This window comes from Henningerozyma blattae, chromosome 1 (assembly GCF_000315915.1).
Source record: "Henningerozyma blattae CBS 6284 chromosome 1, complete genome".
Taxonomy (NCBI): domain Eukaryota; kingdom Fungi; phylum Ascomycota; class Saccharomycetes; order Saccharomycetales; family Saccharomycetaceae; genus Henningerozyma; species Henningerozyma blattae.
Genome location: NC_020185.1, coordinates 1107350 through 1133719, shown reverse-complemented (window position 1 = coordinate 1133719; position 26370 = coordinate 1107350). Strand labels below are relative to the sequence as shown.

Below are 26370 nucleotides of genomic sequence, written 5' to 3'. Positions count from 1 at the left end.
TGAATCTTTCTTGAAAGTATGTAATAGTTGACACACGCAACTGGTACTAGAAACAACTAAATGGAAAGAAAAGAAAAGAAAATGGGTTAATACTCTAGCAAATACCGAATAAGTAAAGAGCACTTGACTCAGAAACCTTAGAAGCTTATCTTCTTCTAAGTTTTCAGCATATCCAATCAGCAATTTCCTGACATAGACAACTGGTATTAACTGATGACATTTCTTGCACCAGTATTGTTTGACTAATGAAATTTTCAATTTTCAGCTCATCGCAAAAAAAAGAAAAATTTTTAACATAATTTTCTGGGAAATTTGCGTATCGCATAAGATTCGAACTACGGATCAATATAGTTCGTGAAATGTGATTAATATTTTTTTCGGCCATATGGAAGCTCAGAGTGAAAGTTTGTTACTAGTTTAAAAGGTTTATATTATTCTTAAGCGGCCATTCTTGATAACTTGTCAGTTACAAAACAGCTAATAAAATATTTATCTTGAATATAGGTATTTGTTTAAAAGGAGATGTCTGCATTTAGGAAGCTCTACTTCTCTTTTGAAACTAATTCTGCCACACGAAAGCCACTTTTCGTTACAATTACAACCTGCCAGCATTACATGTGTTTTTTGTTGTTTTTACTGTTGATAGGCGCCTAATTTTTTTGTTGTATGAAAATTAACTATTAAAATATGTTATTTATATTTTGTCACGTGATTTACGCGTTGGGCAATTTCCATATTAGGAAACAAAATAGGTAATTGAAATTTTCAGGATAATTTGGTTTCTTTTTTAAGAAAAGCAATTAAATTATCTCTTTTTTTATATTTAATCAAGAAAAATTTATTAAAAGTTTCAATGTACAATTCAAACTGACGCTTTAAGAAAATATATTATAGTATGTTATTTTCTATATCTTTTCTTTTGGTATTTTGGTTAAAAATAACTGTTTTAGCAGCAGCCGCTCAAACTCCAGAAAGTTTCAAAATATGGTCAATACTTTGTTATTTAATTGGTGATACTGATCCAAAATTATTAACTTCCTTGTTTCCTATAGTTACACAATTAGAAGAATCATCTCTCAATGAAAATAATGGGGATTTAAATCTAGTTGATTACATTTCTTATGTCTTGGAAATGGATTTTGATAGGGCAGAATTGTCTTCCCTATTACCTATATTTGCCAAATATTATCCTTTGGGATTATCCATTAGTCAACATAATATATCTTCGAAGACTTATTTTGAATTAAATGGTCAGAAATATAATAATCCAGATGATGTATTTTATTTGAAATCATCAGACTTAAAAAAGCAAAAGCAACTGGATGATTTAGACGATGCGTTCTATAAGTATCCAATAATTGGTGAAAAGTTAGAGGCTCCAATTGTTAAATTATATGGTTGCCCAATAGATAATTCTAATTTTGAAGATTTTAATCGAAATTTATATTCAGAAGCTTCAACTACTGGGAAATTCAGATATATATGGATACCAACTTGTATACCTGAAGGAAATTTCTCACCAGACACTTTTTTCATGTCAGCTACTCCAATTAAGGTCACAGATAAGAAATTTTCTAGACTAGAATGGAACAATGAAGAAATAAATATACCTGATGATTTGAAAGAAGCATCTTATACAGTATTTAATCCAACTCCGGAAGACCTAAAAGATTTAGACATTAAAGTGGCTTCACTTATAACTGATAGATTCCAAAAACGGAAAAATATAAAGGATATCATAATGTATACCAAAGAATTAGTTAATAATTTTATCTTATTAGGAGAACGATTATTAAAGCTAAATATTAATGAGAAAATCTTGGCAGCAAATGAGGAATGGAAAAGTTTAGGTGTTGACTACAATTTATTAGGTCTATATATTAACGGTCAAAACATTAAATTGACTTCATTGAATGAGTATACTTTATTAAATGGTATTGTTGCAGAATATAAGAGAATGATCTTCTTAAAAAATTCATTATTGAATTATGGTAAAAACCTAAAAGATGACCTGGTTAAAAAATTATTAAATAATTTCTCTCAATTGTCTTTATCTAATATACAAGAATCACAACCAATTAAGATAGATTTGCACAAGATACCAGGATTTTCGGAAAGTATTATTTACTTTAATGATATTGAGATAGATGCGCAATATAATGAATTATCTTCAGATATTGGTGTATTTTTTGACAAGACAAAATACGGTGAAATCCCTGAGTTAAGACAGAATTGGAATGAAGTTGTCTTTGCTATTAATTTTAATAGATTAGAAGATGATATTACAAAAGAAGCTTTACTGGGTATGCTCAGGGCTATTGAAGTTACTTTACAAGGTTATCCACAACGAATTGGGCTTTTACCTATATGTGATGACGAAAAGATTCTAAGTAAAATCTATAAATTGAAAAATAGAAATCTAGAAAATCTAACTAAATTTCTTGAAGGCTTACTTGAAGGCAAAAAGCCAAAAAGTTTAACAACTGATATCGATATTCCCAATGTAAAGGCAATTACTGAAGATCTTCAAATTAGAGATAATTATATTATTGTTAATGGTGAGATATATCCATTTCTAGCTAATACTTGGCGTTATCTAATTACTAGAGTTACTAAGAAAGATATTGATGCAATTAGACGTGGATTGAAGAAATATCATAATATGAATGATAAAAACATCAACGTAAGAGGTATACTTCATTTGGCTTCTACCGATACCAGGCATTTTAAATATACACCCGATTATTTCGTTGATGCAGATTATACTCCAATTAACAACTTCGCATTAAGTTCGATTACTGATAGAGTACTTGAATATATCAATAATGATAATTATAACACTTTACACACAATATCATTAGTTGGTGATATTGATGAGGAAGATTTTATAAGAAATATTAATAATGCATTATCAATAGGATTTGATGGTGTTCGTATCAGAATCATTCATACAGGGTCCATATCATCTCGAAATTGGAAATTACTAAAGAGTTCCAAAAAATCTGATCTAGTTAACATCTTAACTGATTTGAAAGGTGCAACTAATAAAAGTAAAACAAAAGATGAATTACAAAGAAATATTTTTAAAGATTGGCTATTAGAGATCAATGCTGATAGATTATTATCTTCAAGCTTTATTACACTTAATGGTCGTTTTATCCATTTAAATAAGAATGAGATTATCTCCTCCATCCAGTTCAAATCATTAGTTATGCGTGAAGCCCGAAGAACCTTGGATTGTATTAAGGCATTAGATACTATTATTCCAGATTATTCAGAACAACGGGTTGACGCTGATTTCATTGAATCAATTACTTCAATTTTAAGTAAATTATTTTATCAAGGTACAGATTATTTCCATAATGGTATTGAATTCACTGCAGAAACACAATTATCTAGAGTGGATTTTTCTGGTCTCTTGAGTAAAAAAATTATTACCAATTTGAATGATAAATCTAAATCTGACGAATTAATTGATTTATTACTTGTCCTTGATCCTTTGGAAGAAAGAACTCAAAAGATTTTGAGTTTAGTTAATGAAATTTCATCTTTACCATTTGTTAATATTCAATTATTAATCTTACCTACTAAAGAGTTGACTATCAATCCAATTAATAGATTTTATGGAAATAATATGAAATCAATAGTTAATGAGAAACAATCATTTTTCGACATTGAATATGACATTCCATCAATGGTAATTTTAAATGAGGAAAATAATAAATTTGAAGGCCTAGAGATTATTGTACATACTTTTAATTTTGAAGAGCCTATAATTAGTAGCAATGTAGATGGTCTATCGGGAATTTGTTTAGAACTTGTTGATTCTGATGGCAATGTTGAATCACAGACTACAACAATGAGTACCTTTGGATATGGTAGATTTGAAGTTCATAATCTTTTGAACAACTACACCATAAGATCCTGCGATCCTAGATATGAAGTAGATTCATTTTCTATGGATTGTCGTTCAGATTACATACCACAAACTCATATTAGTATTGCTTCATTTAGTCCAAAGAAGGTATTTGTCAAATTAAAAGAAACAGGTGAAGAAGTAATTTCGAATGGAAATACCAATAATAATTACTTAAATATTTACACAGTCTTAAAAACTGAAGAAGATGAAGAATTATATAAAGAAATGGTAATTAAATTAATGTCTAGCTTAAAAGAAGATCAAAGATTAAGATTTTGGGTAATAAAAGATAAATTTTCCAATAATATGGAAACTTTCAGAAAAACACTAGACGTTATCGATAAAGATCATTCCCAAATTGAATTAAATTTCATTAAATTTAACTGGCCATACTGGTTAAGACCACAACGGTTTAAGAATAGAAGATTAGATGTTTCGAAAATGATCTTTAATGATATACTATTTAAACCTGATGTTAATCACGTTGTATACATGGACCCTCAACAAGAACCTTTCGATCCATTTCAACTCTATGAGTCAGAAAAGATGAAGAAGGGACCATTTGTTATTACAAGAATGCGTGGAAAAGGTTATTGGAACGAAGGATATTGGGACAAGATGCTAAAGGAAAAGAAATTGAGATTTCATAATATACATCCTGGGTTCCTAATTAATTTGAACACCTTAAGAGAGACTCATGGTTCTGATAAATTGCGTGTCCATTACCAACGACTCTCTGGGGATGTCGTGTCTCTAAACAATATCGATCAAGATCTGATCAACGATATCCAATCAGAAGTTGGAATTTCTCCTCTGCGCAGAACATTACTAGCACCAATGGCCCTAGATGACACTAAATACTCACATTTAAAGAGTAAATTCGAATCTTCAGCTAAAAGCTTAAATATACAAGAGACTACACTAGAAACTCTCAATCCTTATCCTGATGATTTACTTGATGATGACTTAGAAGATAATGGCTCAGAAGATAATGGCTTCTTTGAACAAGATGAATTGTAGAGTAAGCACTAGCATAGCAAATATACATAGAATGAATAAACACTAAATAAGGAAGTAAATATAAATAGCATCATATGTACCTAGGGTTGTTTTTCACCAGACCTTTTTAACCCTCTTTGAGGAGTTCGGAAGCCTCCTGAAAAAGGTTACTTTTAACTTTCCGGATCTACAAATCTAGTATTCTAAACCCCTTCATCTTGTCAGAATCTTTGATGAAAATAGTCACTAATAATGTTGTGATGTCATTTGACTTAGTAGAGTTTACCGATATAGGTTATCAGGAGGGTGGGTTGTGATCTCTTCAAGTTTATTGGTTTACGGCTTATTTTATTTGACGTTCCTTTATCAGCCAATAGTGAGACGATAAAAGGTTCGTTGGGAATGTCGTTGATATGGGTTTGTAGGTTTCAAGCCTACAAAAACCATCAAATTGGGTATATTAGGCATTCCGAAGTGTGGTGGGATGGTGGCTCATAAATCTTTTGGAACATATTTTGCTGTTTTAGTTATTTTCCATATAGTTCATATCGAAAACGTCATACGATAAATTTACTGAGGGTCGATTAGACTATTCGTAAGCTCGAGATAATCAAGCCATCCCCAGTCATCAACAGCTACCGCTGCAGCTCATACTAGTAGCCTCAGGGTGTACATCTCTTATGGGTAATCGCCAAGTCCTTGACGGGGCACGTGTAATCAAGAAACTCCTTTGAGGAATCCGTTATAATCGGCTTATTTGATTAAACTTTTACATCTCGAGAGGTTTATCCATTAGTCAGTATTTCATTGGCGGAGGTTTGCTGAGTACGGTATTCACGGTGATGTTTATTGCTACTTTTTAAGTGTCAATGATGTTTTGAGGGGAACTTGTACATTGGTAAACATCGGTGTGATGGTTTTGGATACTAACAATGGGCATTGCTCTTACACACACATATGCATACACAGACAATAAAATATGGCCACATATACTTAGCTGGTCCAGATTATGTTTGTTTTCATTTCTTAATAATAACAATGAAATCCACATTGATGAGGTAATTATTTGATTTGACTTGACTTGAATAGCGCGCCTATTTGTGTGCATCTGTTGTTTTTATGTAGTTGTATTTCATACGAGCTATACCGTGTTGCTAGGTCAATCTGTTAATAATATAATTGGAATTCAAAAAATTCTTTAAATAAATTGATGATTGATAATTATTTTTTTTTATTGAATCATTTTTTTATTCTTAGTACTTTGAGTCATCATCTCTTCTAACTTGTTAAAATACTATTTGTAACACTCAATTGAACCTCACACATATCAATTGATATATACAGAGAAAATAATCATAACTATTTACCAATAGCAAAATAACCACTTATACTGATTAAAAAAAGAACTATTAAACAAAAATCTAAAAAGCAATCAAAAAAATAAATAAATAAATATAAAAAATACCTAATTACTTATGAGTTTATCTTCACCTAGGCCTGAAAAGGCTCAATTGAATACCCCTATAAAGCCTAAGAGCACATCGCAATTATTTGAATTAATATCTCATTCAGTGCCCAATTCTTTGAAAAATGAAGATAAAAGATTTCCATTAGCCAATAAGCAAAGCTATTCTGATGATCAATCATTATACTTAAGACAGAGCAGTAGTGTTACACCTCGAAATGGCTCAATTTCTACAGATTTGTCTCCAATTTCAAACACTTCTTCGCCGTCAAGAATTGTACAACCATTTTCTTTAAATTCTCGCTTTAATGAAAGTAAAGTCATTGATTCTACTCCTTCTACTGCTTTTTATAACCAATCACGTTCTGAACCAAGTTTAAATTCTATTCAAGATGATCAATTAATTCCCTCTCCTCCGCTATCCCCTAAAATTGGAGTGATTAGTGAAGTTAAGATCCCTAAACTTTCAACCTGTATTGGAAAAAATAAATTAAATAATGATTTGTATGTCAAAGTATCTTGGGATTCTAAATTATCTCCAAAAACTTATCGACATGCCAATCAAAATTTTTTATCGCATTATAGCTTTTTGAACCATAATAGTATGGGCAGTACTATTTCTCATCTGCCCAACAATAACAATACAATGTATTTATTAAAGCATTCAAGGCATAGAAACAATAAATATAGTAGCCGTACAGGAACAGACTATGAACACCAATATAGAACGAGAAAGACAGCTACTAAAAATGGTACTTCATTATCAGATAGTGATGATTATTTGGAAAATTCATCAAACTCATTTCATAGATTTACATCCAAACAATCTCATAAGACCAGCCCATTACGTAGGACTAAGAAAGCTTCCCCATCTACAGCTTCACCCTTGGCCTCGGTGGGTAGTCTAAATGGTATGACTCAATATGTACCAAAGACTTCCTGGGAGAAACTTCCTGATTATTCACCTTCAACAATTAATATTCCTTTAGATAATACTAAATGTTTAAAAGTAGAATGGAAAGGATCACCAATGAATTTATCCAATGATCCATTAAGAGATAAATTGCATCCTGCAGAAATTGCTTTGGCACAAATTTTAAGGCTTCCATGTGATTTATATTTAGATTCGAAGAGAAGATTATTCTTAGAAAAAGTTTGCCGTCTGAAAAAGGGCCTACCATTTAGAAGAACAGATGCACAAAAGGCCTGTAGAATTGATGTAAACAAGGCCTCTAGATTATTTGCTGCTTTTGAAAAGGTAGGATGGTTAAATGATTCTCATTTTACTCAATTTTTATGAATATTAAAAAAGGGAAAAATTAGCCTTTAATTTACATTTATATGGTTAATCATTTATTTAAGAAACTGATTATATTAATGCTACTTCCATTTAAAGATATCCTGACATTTTTTTCTTAATTTCTTTCAAATTTATATTTGTTTTTATCATTTCTTCATGTTATTTTTTTCATCCAAAAAATATTTTTTTATTTTGTCATCTCCCATTATTTTTTTACCACATATCCATGATAATTTTCAATATTCTTCAATATTCATTACTTTTACTTGAGATTTAAACAAATCTTACTATTTGACATTTTTTTAGCATATATCATTTTTATAATTTTTATTTTTTAATATTCATTTAAAAAAAGAAAAAAAACTAATTCAATTAAAACTAATATATTAAGTATTTTACAAATAAAGAATGTATTTGATTTTATTTAATTCAATAGCATATCATATTGTTTAATGGGTAAATTGCTAGTCGTTTGATTTATCTATTTTGACAACAAGATTTTATTATATTCTACAATGATAATTGATACAAAGACATTAATATATGAATGTCTTCGTAAAAGTTTCTAATCACTTTCATCCGAAGAATCATCATCTTCACTCGAATTTTCTTCATAAACGATCTCCGCACCATTATTTTCTTTGACCTCTGTTAATTGTAAATCTTTATGACTTTCAGTATTTTCAGTTGAAACTTCATCATCAAATGTAATCTTTTTATTTGAAATAACTGGTAACTTCTCGGCAGGAGATAAATCTTTCTGTTCTTTTAATAAACTTCCTTCCACAGTAATAACTCTACCGTTAGAATTAATATATCTTACTTGGAACTTCAATTTACCATCTACACGTTGACCATTGCCATCTACCCAATATCCTAAGGAACGGTTTGTGAAATTAGGTTTATTATTGTCCTGATTAGTTCCATTTGATTCTTCAGCAGCTTTTTCCTCTTGTAGAATTTCTTCTTCTTCAACTTCATTATTTATAAATGTCCAATCTTCTGGAATAAAATTTTTGTTAATATTAGCATTAAAAGCATCGAAGATTAATAAACTAATATGTGATACAGATTGAATAAAAATCCAGCCTTCAATAATATCGCCTATTTGTGGTTGCCAAACGTATAAATTTACATTAGCCCAAGTAAATCCAAATGGAGTATCTGGTGTTAGTTTTATTAATTTTTCTTGAGATGATTCATCAGCTAATGGATTAGAATCTTTAATAGTTAAATCTTCATAACCTAAGACGACACCATCAACTTTTGGATTAAATTTCATTACCATTGGATTTAAATGCTGTTTCATAATCCCTTGTAAAGGAGATTGAGAATACATTGGGGCAATGGATGCATATAATGAAACAGGGACACGAACTATACAGTTAGATATTTTAGTGTCTTCATCTATAGGATTTTTGGAAGAGCTTTTGAATTTTTTAGCAAATTTCTCTAATTTAGAAGTTCTGGATGATCTTTTGATACCTGTCATTTTGGGTATCTTATATATTTGAAGTAAAGGTTTGGATAATAGTGGCGGGGTTATATTAGTGGTATTAAGATTTTAAATATATCTTACATAGATGTATATATCTTTTTTAAGTTTTATTATATTATGCTTTTCCTGCGATGAGCTAGATATTGAAAAAAAAATTTTAGCGCCGGAAGATCATTTTTTACGATATTCAACAAATTGAGTTCTTATCTGGCCTTTTAATAAAGTAAAATAAAATAAATACTAATCCTTTAGTAATAACATACAAAAGATTAGATGAAATAAAATATAAAAAAAATTATAATATTTAAAATTTGAATTTTTAAAATTTTATATTATACTTATTGTGTGAAATATTCAAGAATATATTAAAGCCAAATAAGCAAGATGATATTATTAAAGTAATAGCACAATGTGATTTTTAATGAAAAGTTATAAGCCAAAAAAATATTTAAATATAAATAAAAAACATTAAGTTATAGAATACAGAGGCATTAGAGTTGGATAGAAAAAAAATAGAATGGAATTGTACGAAAATATGAATGTGATTGAAATGGTAGGGAAATATTATTTGTTAACCCCTGGATCTTTTTGATCTGATTTCGGAATTGTCTGATACGTGTGTAATTGATGCAAAGGAAGTAGTTGGTGATGGTAGGCCTGACCTTTTCTTCATAGAGGAAGGAGTTGCATTATATGCTTGTTTATTCATTGCAAAATTCAACCCCCAATTAATCTCTCTTGAACGAACTATTTTATAATAGTCGACAAGACCGCTATACCAATATATACGTTCGTCATGCATTACTTCATCAGTATTTCGTAAAGATTTAACGAATTGTAAAGCATCATAAGCTTTATATTGTGGATTACTTTTTAATACACTAGAGACTAATAAAGCATATAGATGTTCATCTGTATTACTTCTACCGAAAATAAGAACATTACCATTGTAATCGAATTGTTTTATGATGGTTAATAGATCATTAAAAGTTATGAATTTGTCTTTATACATATCATTGAACGTAGATGATGGATAATAATGTGATATATCACCATATAATAAATCAGAAATTTTAACTCTATCCGGATTTGGTGTCATTGGACCATTTTGCGATATTCTGGTATTGCCCTCTACCACTGATGAAATGATATTTTGAAGTGATGATGTATTATGTTGAACAAATAAAGAAGTAGTTTGGTCAATTTGATCATGATTTCTAGGATTAAAATCCTTATCAAAATTTAGCATCAAGGCATCTGGCACTGTATTGAAAGGACTATTAGGACCATTAGCAATAGTAGCTAATTCTTGGGTGGGGATATTTTCACCAATAAAATAACGAATATTATTTTCTACAAGAAATTCAGGTTGTGTCAATAAATCTACAGAGCCAAATAATACATTATGGTTTAAACGTTGCGGTATTTTCGTCTGAGCTCGGTAATAATCTTCAATAAATGACATTGTATGAATAATGCAAATAAATTATATGGATATGTGTGTTCTTGTCGTTGATGTTATTTTTTTTGTCACCAGATCCTTTCGAATATAGTTTCTTTTTTTCTCAGAAACGACGTAAAATAGAACAGATGTAACAGAAACAGATAAAGAATTCAAACAAAGCTTGATAAACAACGTTTGATTTATAGTGCGAATATGATAGCGTGAATAATATTTTCAGCCACTACTAACAAATAAATCAAATATTAAAACAAAATATACTAGTATGAGAAGTGAAAGTGAAATTGAAATTGAAACTAAAAAAAATTAGTAAAATAAGTCAAATGGAACTAAATTACACCTAAAAAAATATTAATCAAAAGACAGACTCATCGACTAAGCAACTGTTCAATCAGTCATTGAATTTTTGCTCCCATTGAATTTTTCAAGCAAGTGTCTAGTTTTTCTTAGTCCAGCTTAACTTTTTTCGTTCTTCTCGGTACTTTCCATTCGAAGCTTACGGCGATGCTTGAAAATTTTTTGCTAGAACCAGCATTAATAATTTTTACTATTGGAATTTTCTGTCACCCTTTCCTACAAATAATGATAGTGCTAAATTATCAAGTAGGTTAGGGTACGACGCCTTTAAGTGAGGACAAACATTTTTTTCCGTAAGGGTATTCGATGGATATGTAAGGGTTTAATGGATGCGTTACTACTAGTGGTGTCAGTAAGATATCTGCCAAACAAATTTATCATTACTATTAGGAATTGTAGAATAAAAAATACCTAAGCGTGTGGTGTTTCTCTTATATATCGCCTCTTTTCTTGCCAGCAGCATTAAACCGTATGTATTGTGTCGTTCGAGTTTATGATAGATAACACCGTCAAGTGTGTTTCAGCATCCGGAGTTATTCGCAATGCTTTTATTGTTCGGGAATAATATTTTGAGGATGAAACAAGGTGTGATATAACGTCCTATTCTTTCTTTTGAACGGTATTTTGAACGTATAAAAGTTTAATTTGTCTATTTTGCAATGAAAATTATTTACGAAAAACTTATGGGAAAGTGCTTTGGAACTAATAATTAACATCAGCACTACAACCAATGATACCCCTTGTAAAAAGAATGGTGTTTAATTATGAACATAACATTCTTATATAGTTAACAAACTTGATCTTTTTAGATGGTGAGGTAGTAGTAGTAATAGTAGCAGTAGTAGGGTGTGACTAATTATTGTATGATTCACGTGACGTAATATTGCAAAAAAAAATTTTCGCGAAACTAATTGAAAAAGTTAAATATATTGAATATTAAAAATTGTACAAGTATTTGAACATTTTACAATTTAAACAGATCAGAGAATATATTGTTTTAGACTATTAAACATATCTGTGTTACACCTGCTACCCACTTGATAAATAACATGTCTGATTTCCAATTAACTATCCTAAACAAATTAGGACAATTAGGTGAAATTAAATCTACTTTAGAAGTGTTCCCAAGCGTCGAATCTCAAGATGTTTTGTCAGCTTTAAACTCTTTGAAAGCCCATGGTAAATTAGAATATACTAAGCATGATATTATGCATTATGATTTAAGTAAAGAAGGTCAAGAAGTCGTCGATAATGGATCTCATGAAATCGTCTTATACAATTTAATAAATGATTTGGGTAAATTACAAATTAAAGATGTTATGTCAAAAATGGGTGCTAACGGTAAAGTTGGTCAAGCTCGTGCTTTCAAAAACGGTTGGATTGTTAAGAATAAAGAAAATGAATTAGAATTGAGTGAAAAAGTGAAGAGTTCTACTCCAGTAGATGAAACTAAAATTTTGCTTCAACAAATTGCTAAAAATGAACACTCTGATATTGACGCTAAAGTAATTGCTGATTTAAAGAAAAGAAAATTGATTACTCCAAGAAAACAAACTGATTATTCTGTTACTAAAGGTGTTGATTTCTCTTTAGAATTGACTAAATTAGAAACAGATATTACTTCTGATATGGTTGTTTCTGGTTCTTATAAAGATGCTAAGTTCAAACCTTATAATTTCAATTCTCAAGGTTTACCTGCTGCTTCTGGTGCATTACATCCATTAAATAAGGTTAGAGAAGAATTTAGACAAATTTTCTTCTCTATGGGATTCACAGAAATGCCTTCAAACCAATACGTTGAAACTGGTTTCTGGAATTTTGATGCTCTGTATGTTCCACAACAGCATCCTGCTCGTGATTTACAAGATACTTTCTATATTAAGGATCCTTTAACCTCTGACTTACCAGATGATAAAGTTTATTTGGAAAATATTAAAGCTGTTCATGAAAATGGTAAATTTGATTCTATTGGTTACCGTTATAACTGGAAAGAAGTGGAATGTCAAAAATTAGTTCTAAGAACTCATACTACTGCTATTTCTGCCAATATGTTACATAAATTAGCTAAAAATCCAAAACCAGCTAGATTGTTCTCTATCGATCGTGTTTTCCGTAATGAAGCCGTTGATGCTACCCATTTAGCTGAATTTCACCAAGTAGAAGGTGTTATTGCTGATTATAATATCACTTTGGGTGATTTAATTAAATTCATGGAAGATTTCTTCGCAAAGATGGGTGTTACCGGTCTACGTTTCAAACCAACTTATAACCCATACACTGAACCATCTATGGAAATTTTCTCATACCATGAAGGTTTAGCTAAATGGGTTGAAATTGGTAACTCAGGTATGTTCAGACCTGAAATGTTGGAATCCATGGGTTTACCAAAGGATTTGAGGGTCTTAGGTTGGGGTTTATCCTTAGAAAGACCAACTATGATTAAATATAAGGTGCAAAATATCAGAGAATTATTAGGTCATAAAGTTTCTTTGGACTTCATTGAAACAAACCCAGCTGCTAGATTGGATGAAGATTTATACGATTGAGTCACAAAAAAAAACATTAATCCCACACATTTTTTTCTTTTAATCTCAGTAAATTGAAAATAATCTTATGAAAATGCTTTTTTTTTTCAATGCTACCACTATTTATTAATGATTAGGTGGAAGCTACCAGTGCATAATAGAACTATTTTAATAAAAATGATAAATTAACGATACTCATTATTTCAGAATTTTTTCATTCCTTCTCCTGTAATATATATATATTGTATAATATCACTTATATAAATTCGTACTATGAATAATCTGAAATAAAAAATAAAACCGTTATAGTTACTAAATTATTCTTAGTCGAAGTCTTCTAAATAAGCAACAGAAGCTCTCAAACAATACTTTTTTTTCTCTTTATTTTGTTCTACTAGTATTATCATCTAACCTGCCAGACTTATAATTGTATAACTAGCACAAAAGTTAGAAGAATATGCATTATTTAAAATATCAACAGACTCCGCTATACTTGAATTCTGCTTTAGGTATTTTATAACAGTACACCCTCAATTCTAACCTTTTAGATCTTCAAGCAACTCCGAAAAAAATTTAGAATTTTTATTTACTGATTCTAGTAATCTTTTATTAGATATTTTGAATATAAAAAATAGCAAAGTATGGCTACTCTGTTTCCTTTACATTGGTCAATATGGCTGACGATATCTCAAAATCAAGTAATCAAAGGTCTCCATTAACAACCAACTATCTTCGATCAGAAAAAATAAATGTAAATGATAACAATGAGGAGCCTTTTTATAATGCCAGTAATCGTTTTACCAATCAAAGCTATTTTAACAAAAACTTAGATATAGTTTATGAGAATCCAAATTTAAATATTCAAAATGGTACTGAAAAGAAAGATTATTCTAGTCGACGTACTTATTTTGAAGATAAGGCAGCTAAGCAAGCCTTGTCTGATTCAGTTAGGAGAGAAGCATACGGTAAGGATAAGCCGCAAATATTCAATAATCTAATAATATACGTCAACGGTTATACAAATCCAGACAGGTCTACACTGCATGATATGGTGGTTCTTCATGGTGGACATTTCAGTCATTATCTTACCGCAAAGAGTAAGGTTACCCATATAGTGGCTGAAAATTTATCGCTAAAAAAAAGGATAGAATTTGCTTCATATAAGGTAGTCTTACCCAAATGGCTAGTGTCATCTGTACAGGCAGGTAAGTTGCTTCCTTGGCAAGAGTTTTCGCTTCTTCGTACAAATACTATTGGTCAAACTACTTTGGACATTAATAGACTAAAAAAACAGCCACAGATCACAAATTGTAATGATCCAGATTTTATTCAGAACTTTTTTGCTAATTCTAGATTACACCACTTATCAACATGGAAGATGGAATTACGCCAACAGTTTTTAGATTCATTTAACCCTGTAATGATCCCTAAAACAGGAGAGCAGCTCACTATCTTTCATGTCGATTTTGATTGTTTTTTTGCAACAGTTGCGGCCCTAAGTTCTACAACCATTAAATGTGATCTTAATAAAGAACCAATTGTAGTATGTCATGGTTCAAAAAGCTCTGATATTGCCAGTTGTAATTATATTGCAAGACAATATGGTATTAAAAATGGAATGTGGGTTTCACAGGCTCAAAAGTTATGTCCAAAAGGTGTTAAGTTGGTTTGTTTACCTTATGAATTTGACAAGATAAAGGAAAAATCCAGTATATTTTATAAAACTTTACAAAATCTGAATATGTTTAATATGATTTTACCTATTTCAATAGATGAGGCGGTATGCATTCTAATACGAACATCCTTGAATAATCATAACGATGAATTAATATGTGAAAGAATAAGAGAAGCTGTATTTCGAGATACTGAAGGTTGCACTGTCAGTGTTGGTTGTGCTGATACATTAATACTAGCAAGGCTATCTCTGAAGCTTGCTAAGCCAAATGGCTATTTTACCTGTATGAAATACATGAAGGATTCCCCTCTATTTTGGGAAAACTTTAAAAATGATGATTTACCTGGTATAGGTCGCCAGCTAGTCAGTAAGTTGAATACTTATTACCCTCGTTGTAATAATTTGTGGCAGTTAAGAAATGATGCGAGTATAGAATCATTGAAAGCATTATTAGGAAATAAGTTGGGTTCTAAAGTATATAATCAGTTGAGAGGAAAAGATGATGATGAAGCTGCAAAATTGATACATGATCCTATTAGTACTTTTGAAAGAAAATCGTTGTCTATTGATATCAACTGGGGTATTCGATTTTCTAAAATTGAACAAGTAGATACATATTTAGAGCGATGTGTTGAATATTTAATTGCAAAACTTAAAGAAATGAAGAAGAATACGTCACAAGTAACATTAAAGGTTATGAAAAGGGCTAAGGATGCCCCCATTGAACCAGCAAAATACCTAGGAATGGGCCAATGTGATTCTTTTAGCCGTACCAATAGATTAGGTATTCCTTCTTCGCTTCAGGGTTTGATTACGACAGAACTCCGAAATATGTTCAGATCATTGTCATGTCCACCTGCCGAAGTAAGAGGAATAGCTGTACATTTTACAAAGCTAGTAGATGTTGCAAAATATAGACAGAAAAGACTACCATTCCAGAAAAATATTATACTAAATATTAATGAAACAAACAAGATCAATTCACCAGTAACACCTTTTAAAGATGTGGTACCAGATATTAACGTTACAACTCCAAACAGAGATAATGGTGGAAATTTGCAAACTGGTATTCCTAAAAGGCCTGTTAAGCGTGTATTGTTTCGAGAGGAACATAATAATATCTCACATAAATCGTCGCCAGATGAGTATCATTCAGATTTAGAAAGTCCAAGAAAAAAAATGCAAAAAATGCTAGATAGAACTGAATCTTCTGTAAGTAAGCGACCCTCCATCGTTAACTCACCATTAAGAGAAATAGATACCAGATACTCTCCTAGCAAAGAAGAATCATCATTTCTTTCCGATTTTCCAACAAGGACAGCAAAGGAAGACATTGCTTATGATACTACTCAGAATTCTGGCGAAGAATATGGGAATGGCGGGAGCTTTAATAATAATGTGGCCAATGTTAATATTGAGAAAAATATTTATGAGCACAATAATAAGAGATTATTAGGATTAAGCAATGGTGATAGTATAAGGGATAAAATTGAATCTGATGAGCTTTCTAGCCAAGATACTGGAGGTCTTACGGAAAATGATCCGAAGATATTCACTTATGGGGGTTTAGTCAACCATGATGATGAAAGTAATTTTAAAATAATGTTTCAAGGTATTAGTGGTACTGAGGAAATTATGGACAGCTATGAAAATTGGATATACTCTACACTACATGACATACCGCCGAGTGACAGAGATTTAATCATTCTTGAGGATTTTATTTGGTCTCTTTTAAGAACTGGGAGCATTCATACTGTTATTCGAATGACTCAGCGCTTATCTTCTATTCTACGAAATTTTTCCTTAATTAATAAAAAGAATTATAATGGAAATCAAAAATGGGAAGTAGTGCTGATAAGAAAATTAATCCATATATTAAACATGCATAGCAATTGGGATGATGAAAAGTTGCCTACCGATTTCCCCATTAAATATTAATAGAAATAAATCTGTAGTTCTATCTCTAATATATATATTTTAGTTGTTAAACAATATTGTATTATTACCTACTATAATAGTGTTTAGTAGTCCATAGATCTCATATTCTTTCGGTATAATGGACTAAGCTGTAAAAGTGAATCAATTTCCTTATTCTAATCCTTTTCACCATAGTCAATGGGAAAACTTGGAAAAATAAATTTTGAAAAACGCAATTCATAAACTCGTTTATTCTCATATAAATTGTATATTATGTATATAACATCCTAAAAGTTAAAATAAAATAAGTATCTATACTAAATTCTAAGTTGTTTAAACAACGATCAATCTCATAGTGTTAGAGTGACCAGTACCCTTCTTGAAACCTTGAACGGTGACAACGACATCACCCTTCTTCAACATACCGGCTTCCTTACCTTGTTCAATACCGAAGTTTAATCTAGCTTCAACATCTTCAGTCCAGTCAGCTTTTTCAGCACCTTCGAAGACGTATGGGTAGATACCTCTGTATAAGTGAGAGAATCTAGCAGCTCTTGGGTTTCTGGTAACCATGATGGTTGGACAGTTTGGTCTGTACTTGGAGATCAATCTTGGGGTGTTACCAGAGGTAGATAAGACGATGATAGCCTTAGCCTTTTGTTCAAAGACAGCGGCAACAGCAGAAGCAGCAATGGTTTCAGTGGTAGAGAATGGTTTTGGAGTAACGTTTCTCATGTCATCGTAGTTAGCTTGGTAAGCAATAGCGTTTTCAGCCATCAAAGCAGTTTGAGCCATGGTGGTAACAGCGTTAACTGGGTAGTTACCCTTGGCGGTTTCACCGGACAACATAACACAGTCAGCACCATCTAAGATAGCGTTACCAACATCGGAAACTTCAGCTCTGGTTGGTCTTGGGTTGTAAGTCATAGATTCCAACATTTGGGTGGCACAGACAACTGGCTTACCGGCAACGTTGGACTTAGCAATCAATCTCTTTTGAACAGCCAAAACTTCTGGAGCTGGAATTTCAATACCTAAATCACCTCTGGCAACCATAACAGCATCAGTGACCTTTAAGATTTCATCGAAGTTGTTAACACCTTGTTGGTTTTCAATCTTAACAACAATCTTGATGTCCTTACCATCTTCACCTAAGACTTCTCTGATGGTCAAAACATCTTGAGCAGTTCTGATGAAAGAAGCGAAGACCATGTGGACACCATTCTTGACACCGAATCTCAAATCAGCCTTGTCCTTTTCGGATAAAGCTGGTAAATCGACATCGGTACCTGGTAAGTTAACACCCTTGTGAGAACAGATCTTACCAGCGTTCAAGGACTTAACCTTTAAGTTTTGAGCATCAACAACTTCCAAAACTTCGAAAGATAAAACACCATCATCAACGTAGATAACCTTACCCTTGGAGATAACCTTGGTAATGTTCTTGTAGTCTAAGTACATAACTTTGTCATCACAAGCCTTAGCGTATTTGTCATCAGTGGTGAAAACCATTTCGTGGTTTGGTGGGATTGGGTAGTCAACATCGTTGGTGGTGGTACCAGTTCTGATTTCTGGACCCTTGGTATCCAAAGCAATAGCTAATGGTCTACCTGGGTATAATTCTTCAGATTTTCTGGCGTTGTCAATAACACTTTGGTGGTATTCGTAAGAACCGTGAGAGAAGTTCATTCTGACAATGTTCAAACCAGCCTTTCTCAAAGCGACCATGGCTTCTGGAGAGTTGGTCTTTGGACCAATGGTACCAATGATGGAAGATCTTCTGATGTTGCTACCAGTGTCAACGGACAAGGTGGTTAATCTTTGTAATCTAGACATATTTGTTGATGTGTTGCTGAGTTATTAGGCTCTGACGAATTTAGTACAAGAAGTAATCAAGGGAAAATAAATTTAAAAGATCTGTTTCAAAAATACATGTTATATATATGGAAAGGAAGTTTCTTCGAATTCTTCAACAGATATTTATACAATTAAAAAAAAATGTAAAAAAAAAGAGAAAGACAAAACAAAATAGACCCATTGAGAAAGAAAATTAAGTTTGATGGTGCATGGAACTAGGGTCGTAGGTCAGTCTCGAGATGAAATTATAGACTTATGCCTATTGTAAATGTTGATGCAGGTCAGAATAGCAAGTAGGGGACAAACGCTATATAGAATGAGAAATGTAGGACAGGCCAATAGGCGTTGAGTATCTTATGGTACGAGTATATACAACTAGTAATGCTTACAAAAATTCATAAATGGATGAATGAATAAGGCTTTCCGGACTGGGCAAGTGCATACAATACAACTACAATACAATAGAGCGAGCAAGCTTAGTTTCCACTGCAGCATCTAGTACAGAAGGCCAAAAGATGCATCAGCAGGGAGCCGGCTCCAAACATTCCACCTACTACTTTTTAACAATTAATAACGTAAATATTTCGGCAATGTGGTGAAATATGATCATTACCCAATTATTTCACGCGGATAATAGTAGGGCATGCACCTACAAACTACGTAGTTCATGTCTAATCTCCAACATAACACCAATAGGGCAACCTCGAAAAAACCATAGAGGTAGCAGGCCTTACGAAATCTCTCCAACGTGGATAGATGATAATACCGGAGTAGGTATCAGATGCACTAAGTTATCTAAGAGCCTTGAGAAAGATGGTCAATATTTCCCAACTTCAAAAGGACTCTAAATAGAGATAGAAAATAGAAATTAATGTTGACATTGTAATTGAGTTGATAGTATTGATAGAATTAAAACAGAGGATGATGATGATGGCTTTGTAAGTTATGCACAAACCTTTATTAATTCTTACCTCAACAAGTAACTGGTGAAAATTTAAGCCATCGCATCACCTTTGGCCTCTATTTTATTTCATTATAAAATAATTTTTCATCACTTCTTTGAACCCTACGGAAAGCTTCCCAATTTGGACATAGAAGAAGCTAGATGTGTGGATGTTAAAATAGATAGCGCCGTTCATTCACGTGCAAAATGGATGCTGTGTTGTTGTGATCACGTTTTAGTGCACGGGTGTTTATTTGTCCTACTAAGGTATGGATTTGGATTTGATTTTTTTACGCGTTGTTTTCACATTCTTCATTTTACGCGAAATTCTCAATGATTTGAAATTGAAAATGTTTGAAAAAGGAAAATTAGCCAAGAGATAAGGTTTAGATATTATTATATATGTTTTGTGATTGAAAAAAAAAATACAATCCAATGTTGATCCCTTTTATTCGAGAAAGGTATATAACTGATCCCTTAATTTAGCGATATATATTTGCTCTTTTTAATGTCTTTACTTTATACACATTCAGTGGATAAATTGTTAGATATCATTACTCGGGGTATTGGTAGTTCCCATTATAAAGATATTTCAGAAATCCTTACTGCTCTGGATCAGTTTCAGCAGGACCCAGACGTTTTGGATAAGTATCTTGAAGGGTGGATCCAGAAGTTAATAGAACAATTTTTCGATGACTCGGTGGATATTCAAGTAAATGTTGCAAAACTGTTTTATACGTTTGCTAGGATATGTAATTGGAAAAAAATATTTATACAACTACCTTCAGACATTTATCTGTTGCCTAAAGTTTTACAATTTCTAACAGATGATGATTCCAATTTCAATGACGGTGTATGGGAGGTAAATTATCTGTTGTTATCATGGTTATCTATTCTTGTTATGTCCCCATTTAAATTATCCAATGATGAAGAAATATTTTTGATCTCGAATAAATTTATGAATAAATCTCAGACATTGAAGCCTATAGTGTCACATATTCATTCGGAATTACTCATAAGAAATCAATCATTATATTTGAAACATTACAACCAAAGTACAAGTGATCAGAATACTAGTTTAAACTGTTTAACTTTGAATAATTTATTGAAATTGATTATAACCAAGTCACTTAATAATTTCAACTATTTTGATAATGTAACAATCATGAATTTCACAAATCGAATATTAAACAAAGAGACCAGTAGTTCAATACAGATTATAGATATTAAAATATTGACTAAATTATTTAAATTAAATGTTTTTCATGAAAATTGGGATATCCTTGATGATATTATTAATTTTTTTTCGTATAATTTATCATCTTCATCTACTAATATTAGATTTCAATTAGCACATTCATTTGCCAAGATCATTAAAATAATAATAGATGATATGCGAGATACTTCAATGGTTTCAGAATTGTTATCATTTTGCCAAACCGAATCTGAATCATTGTTATTAGAGAATTGGGATTTGATCGATTTAGATAAATTACATACTCTTTTATTAATGCTTGCTGAAAATTCCAAATATATTGTTCAAAATGAAAAATCGATATGTACTACTATCTTCAGTAATATAGTTCCTCATACTTCTCATTTCCAACAAAGGAGATTGAATCAAATTAAAGGAACTCAAATTAGAGATGCTTCAAATTTTATTTGTTGGTCATTCAGTAGATGTCCCGATTTACCAAAGGACGTTTTACAAAATGGATTTTTAAATCTGTTATTATGTTCTCTTTCTGACCCAGAATTAGTTATACGAAAGTCTGCCAATGCTGCCCTTCAAGAGATTCTTGGTAGATATGGTAGAAATTTTTTAAATGATACAATTATTTTAAGAATTATTGAATTGAAAATAACAGATTCTCAAAAATCATTAATAAATAATACACTGATCTTGTATGATTTATTAATGGAATCATATCCTAGTTATTTCGAATTTATTATGGTATGGTTAATTAAATTTAATGTTTTCCAAAATCATGATTTAAGATTACTGAAAGATAGTATAACTACTGTTTCTATAATATTGGATAAATATGCTTCAAATTTATCTCATATCTGTGAATTAATATTGGATTTAACTAGCATTATAAGGACACCAATTGATGCAGGGAAATCCTTGTCGCTTTTATTGGAAGTTCATAAACATTTGGAGATTAGCAAATTGAAACAAAACATTGGGATTTCTATAAATATTTTATTAAAGACAAACTCTATTAAAAAATTAAATACTTCAAATGAAATATTTAAACAATTAGCGTTATTAAAATTTTGGAAGTATTCTCTTTCAAATGATGAGACATTTGTTTTAAGTAAACAGCATATTGATTTGATGTTAATGATAATTCGTAACGTTTCTATGGCTACTCCATTTTTAGAAGATTTTAAAATGATCTTTAAAGATATTATCTTGTTGGTTAAGCAAGAGCAAGGTTTTGTCGATAAAGATTTGCAGGATGAATTTTGGAAAACTATGGAAAGATTTATTCATTTCAATTGTCCATTAGCTTGTTATTTATTATCATTTTTCCAACCTCTTTATTTTACTGAATTATTTTTCAAATACATTTCCAATATGAGCCCCTTGAATAAATCATTATTATTAGAATCTTTAAATTTTACAATTTTAGATATACTTGAGGCAACTGGTTCAAGAATTTTAGATGTAATTATCGAGTTTTTAAATGACTATACAACATCAGAGCAAGGTGATGTCGGTAGGTTTGTGAGGACAAGTGCTATAACTTTAATTAAAAGTCATCAAACGATATTTTGGAGTCCTAAATTTACAAATAAAACCCAATTGGTTGATAATGTCATCAGGTTAATTGGTGAGCCTTTAACTAGTTTAAGAATATTAACATTTGAATTTCTTTGTGAAGTTTATGATCATGAATTTAGTAAAGATGCAAATTTTAATGAAGAAATTCTTTTGTTTCAAAGAAGAATTTTTAATAATAAGAATATAAATTTCTGGAAAGGGTATGCACTTTCCTTAGGTGCTATTCATTCCACGGATATTCAAATAACCTCAGCATTGGATAGCTTTTTAAAATATTATGATAGTATCGAGGGAGAATCTGAAAAATTGGAATTGTGTAACGATTTAATTAGGATAATCCCCACAGCAAAAGTGTTGCAAGATTCTAAAAATAATCAACTCCTGAACTCTGCTACGGGTATTGTTGCCTTTGATATAATTAAATTTACGGTCACTTGTATTAACATGTGGATAAGATTATTTGAATCTAATATCCATATTATACCAACTTTCAACTATCAAGGTGTTTATAGCAAGTTTTATAATATACACCTTGTCAATAATAATACTTTAAGGTTGCATGTTTTGAAACTATTCCCCTTTATCGCCATATCTCAACATTCTAACGTTATTAACGGTGATTTAGCATTCCCCAATTCTATTATACAAAGGTTTTGGCAAGTAGGTGCAAAAAAAGAGAATAAGTTGTCAAAGCCTATACAAACAGCTTGTATTGAAGGTATATTACTAATTCTAATATCGTACAACCAACTGGATAAGGTTAATCTATTGATTGAAGCTAAGGGGGATTCAGATTTACTTTATGATGATAATTTGCTAAGGGATATATTAATTACTAGATAAATATATATAGGTAACAATACCGTCAAAAGAGAAACAAAAATAAAAAGAAAAGAAATCTCTTCATTTCTTCATACCGTCTTTAAAACGTTAAAAATAAAAACAATTAATAAACTTTGAAGGAAACACATCTAATATATAGCCTTATATTATGCATACGTCATTGATCATATGACCACAACCTTCATGTTCTTGTTACGTCATGCATCATATGACTATCACGTTTTCCTAAAAATAATTTAAAAAAGAAACTGAACCCTATAATTTTCTCATTATAATGCACGGATGCACTGTTCCCGATTTTGTCCATCTTTTCCGAGATCTATTGCCTAAACCAGGTATTACTTCATTAGGGATATGGTTGAGAAATTAGAAATTTTAAAAAGGGAATCATTTTCGCACTTAAAAATCCTCTACGGGCCATTCATAGAAGCCGAGGAAATTACCCAAAGCAGCAAGATCCAAGCTAATTCAGGACACGTACTTGGAGAATGTTACGGCACGGCTTTTCTTTGCCGCTCAGAAAAGGCCGGGAAAAACAAACACTGTTTTTATCCGGAGCAAGATTTGGACTAGAATAGTCCCCACCTTCCCAAATGGGGAAATTGGTAAGATAGCTACTATAAGACTCAAGTTTATTATCATAGGTATAACGCATTGTCATGGGTTTGCATCAAGTAGTTAAAAAATGATAGTATGGTCACAATTGAGCCATTGTAAATGGAGACATAATTGAAACACGTATTAATGCTGGATAAATTAATAGCAAGACAAATCAAGTAAGACGAATATGGTGGGGACTATTAATTCAAGGAAACAAATCCCGGAACAATGGTCACTAGGACAAGTAGTATGGAACTATAGCTGTATAGTCCTCGTGCTACGTGGATGCATGTAGTGTAAATTCACCTTTTTTTTTTATTGAAATTGTTTTCTATTTTACCTGAAAGATTTTTGCAGTGAATACATATGGTAAGAGTCGTGATCTATTTTGAGACTATCACTAAACTTCACAGTTATGCAACGATACAATTTCACTTGGTAAACGTATCATGAAATATTGTAGTTGAATATACAATTGTAACTTTCGATCATACTTGTTGATAAGCCATTCATCATCGAAAAATATCACACGTTATAGGAAACAATAACTATTCATATTTGAGACTCGAGTAATTGTATTGAGGATTATAATACATTGGGCAACATTAGATATGATATCTAGATCAATTGAAGTTGGGTTGGAATATGGTGTGTTTTAAATGACAGACGGGTTGACATGCCGCAACCTAATATATTCAAATACAGTAGTTACCACAGGATATGGGGTTATACCGGATCAGAGACAATAACTCGATCTTCAATGTTATGGGTTGTTGTTTAAATTGATAGATGTTTCATATTTCTTGATTTATTGATTTTCTTGATAATTGTAAATGTTAATTTAAATTTAAATTGACATAACAATTATTTCTTGTTTTTTATGATTTGCCAAGGCTGGAATGAAACGAAACTTGTTATCATTGAATGAAAAAGGTTGTCATTGTAATGAAAAATTCATGTTTCGAATGTATGTATCCCTAATATTACATCAACTTTAACCCGTTAAATCAAAAAAAACACGTAAGGCATGTAAGGCATGTAAACTAAGTCAAGGGGAAGCCTCGTAATTGTAATAGTAAAAACCAATTTAATGTCACTATGCTATAACCTGTAAAACCACAATAATGCGATGTCCCAGATAACGCGTTAACTTTCGAATTAATTAATCTTGGACGAGTTGAATCTGTAAATGGTAAAAAAAACTAACGAACTGGGTGTTCGGTTTATTTTCTCTTATTTTAAACCTGAATCATTGGTGAATGGGTTCAAAGTGAAAAAAGACAACAGAAAAGTAATAAGCTACTATCCCCCCATGATACACAGCAGTTACTACGGATTTATCTGTGGTAAGAAGTAGTTGTGGAAACAATAATTAGGTAAGTGGAAAAAAAGGATACCTCGTAAAAAGTTTAAATAGAAAAAAAAGTATACGAATCAACTTTTTCCAAGGAAAAGAACAATCATGAGAAATTAAAGGCCATATGCAAAAGCAACCGGGTGTAGTGATGGTTTGTACCATGGTTCTCCAACACATTAATGCCGACGCATAAAAAATAAGTTCGATAACTACCATTGAGTATAACTTCTGCAGACTCTTCTGCGATCAGAGTTCCCCACGAAATATTCCAGTTGGTACTGTTTATAGAAAATAGAACAGTGAAAAAAAAATATTGTAGGTTTACGATTAGGTTTAAAAATAAATCGAAACGCATATCAAAATAGAAAAGACAAATATATTGAAAAATAAAATAAAAAGAAAGACCAATAGATATGGGCCAGAATACCCAATAGCAAAGCCACAGTGAAAGGTTGCAGAGATGCCTAAAGATACCGTAGGGGATTACAAATTGTGTAATCCGCTTCAAAATAGAATTCTTAAAGGAACCAAATCATAATTAGATAAAATATTAAATTGAAGCAACGTAGAGTGATACAATCGTAACAAGGACAATTGAAGGCACCTCATCCTTCCCGGTCCAATATACTAATGTTTTTACCGGATATAGTAAAGGATGAAGGTTCTTGGTAAGGCTCGGTTTAAAATATTCTATGAAATATCAAAAATTCTTGAGCAAAGTGAAAAATTGCTTGAAGTCTCTTGATACAACCTTAAAAAAAAAATTTTTTTACTCTTGTCAGTTTCTTTTTGGTCATTGTCCTTAAATTTCCAGCTGTATCAAGAGTTACTACAATAGGATAAGTTAGCCCGAAGAGTAGCG

The 26370-nt window shown here is 31.3% G+C and overlaps 8 protein-coding genes across 8 annotated transcripts; 5 read left to right on the top strand and 3 right to left on the bottom strand.

The window, feature by feature from the left end:
* Nucleotides 1-895: 895 nt before the first annotated feature.
* Nucleotides 896-4939, top strand: KRE5 (Kre5p; the record flags this gene model as incomplete). The annotated part of the gene is made up of 1 exon (XM_004177722.1): nt 896-4939. One exon carries the CDS (start codon nt 896-898, stop codon nt 4937-4939), a length of 4044 nt encoding a protein of 1347 aa, XP_004177770.1.
* A 1454-nt stretch (nt 4940-6393) lies between these two features.
* TBLA0A04560 (SWIRM domain-containing protein) lies at nt 6394-7683 on the top strand (the record flags this gene model as incomplete). Its single annotated transcript, XM_004177721.1, has 1 exon — nt 6394-7683. The coding sequence occupies one exon, from the start codon at nt 6394-6396 to the stop codon at nt 7681-7683; it is 1290 nt and encodes a 429-aa protein (XP_004177769.1).
* A 565-nt stretch (nt 7684-8248) lies between these two features.
* On the bottom strand, nt 8249-9175 carry RPA43 (DNA-directed RNA polymerase I subunit RPA43; the record flags this gene model as incomplete). The annotated part of the gene is made up of 1 exon (XM_004177720.1): nt 8249-9175. The coding sequence occupies one exon, from the start codon at nt 9173-9175 to the stop codon at nt 8249-8251; it is 927 nt and encodes a 308-aa protein (XP_004177768.1).
* Nucleotides 9176-9752: 577 nt separating this feature from the next.
* TBLA0A04540 (uncharacterized protein) lies at nt 9753-10646 on the bottom strand (the record flags this gene model as incomplete). Its single annotated transcript, XM_004177719.1, has 1 exon — nt 9753-10646. One exon carries the CDS (start codon nt 10644-10646, stop codon nt 9753-9755), a length of 894 nt encoding a protein of 297 aa, XP_004177767.1.
* A 1403-nt stretch (nt 10647-12049) lies between these two features.
* FRS2 (phenylalanine--tRNA ligase subunit alpha) lies at nt 12050-13546 on the top strand (the record flags this gene model as incomplete). Its single annotated transcript, XM_004177718.1, has 1 exon — nt 12050-13546. The coding sequence occupies one exon, from the start codon at nt 12050-12052 to the stop codon at nt 13544-13546; it is 1497 nt and encodes a 498-aa protein (XP_004177766.1).
* A 652-nt stretch (nt 13547-14198) lies between these two features.
* Nucleotides 14199-17138, top strand: REV1 (deoxycytidyl transferase; the record flags this gene model as incomplete). The annotated part of the gene is made up of 1 exon (XM_004177717.1): nt 14199-17138. The coding sequence occupies one exon, from the start codon at nt 14199-14201 to the stop codon at nt 17136-17138; it is 2940 nt and encodes a 979-aa protein (XP_004177765.1).
* Nucleotides 17139-17450: 312 nt separating this feature from the next.
* On the bottom strand, nt 17451-18953 carry TBLA0A04510 (pyruvate kinase; the record flags this gene model as incomplete). The annotated part of the gene is made up of 1 exon (XM_004177716.1): nt 17451-18953. One exon carries the CDS (start codon nt 18951-18953, stop codon nt 17451-17453), a length of 1503 nt encoding a protein of 500 aa, XP_004177764.1.
* Nucleotides 18954-20425: 1472 nt separating this feature from the next.
* Nucleotides 20426-23551, top strand: CIN1 (Cin1p; the record flags this gene model as incomplete). The annotated part of the gene is made up of 1 exon (XM_004177715.1): nt 20426-23551. One exon carries the CDS (start codon nt 20426-20428, stop codon nt 23549-23551), a length of 3126 nt encoding a protein of 1041 aa, XP_004177763.1.
* Nucleotides 23552-26370: the final 2819 nt, after the last annotated feature.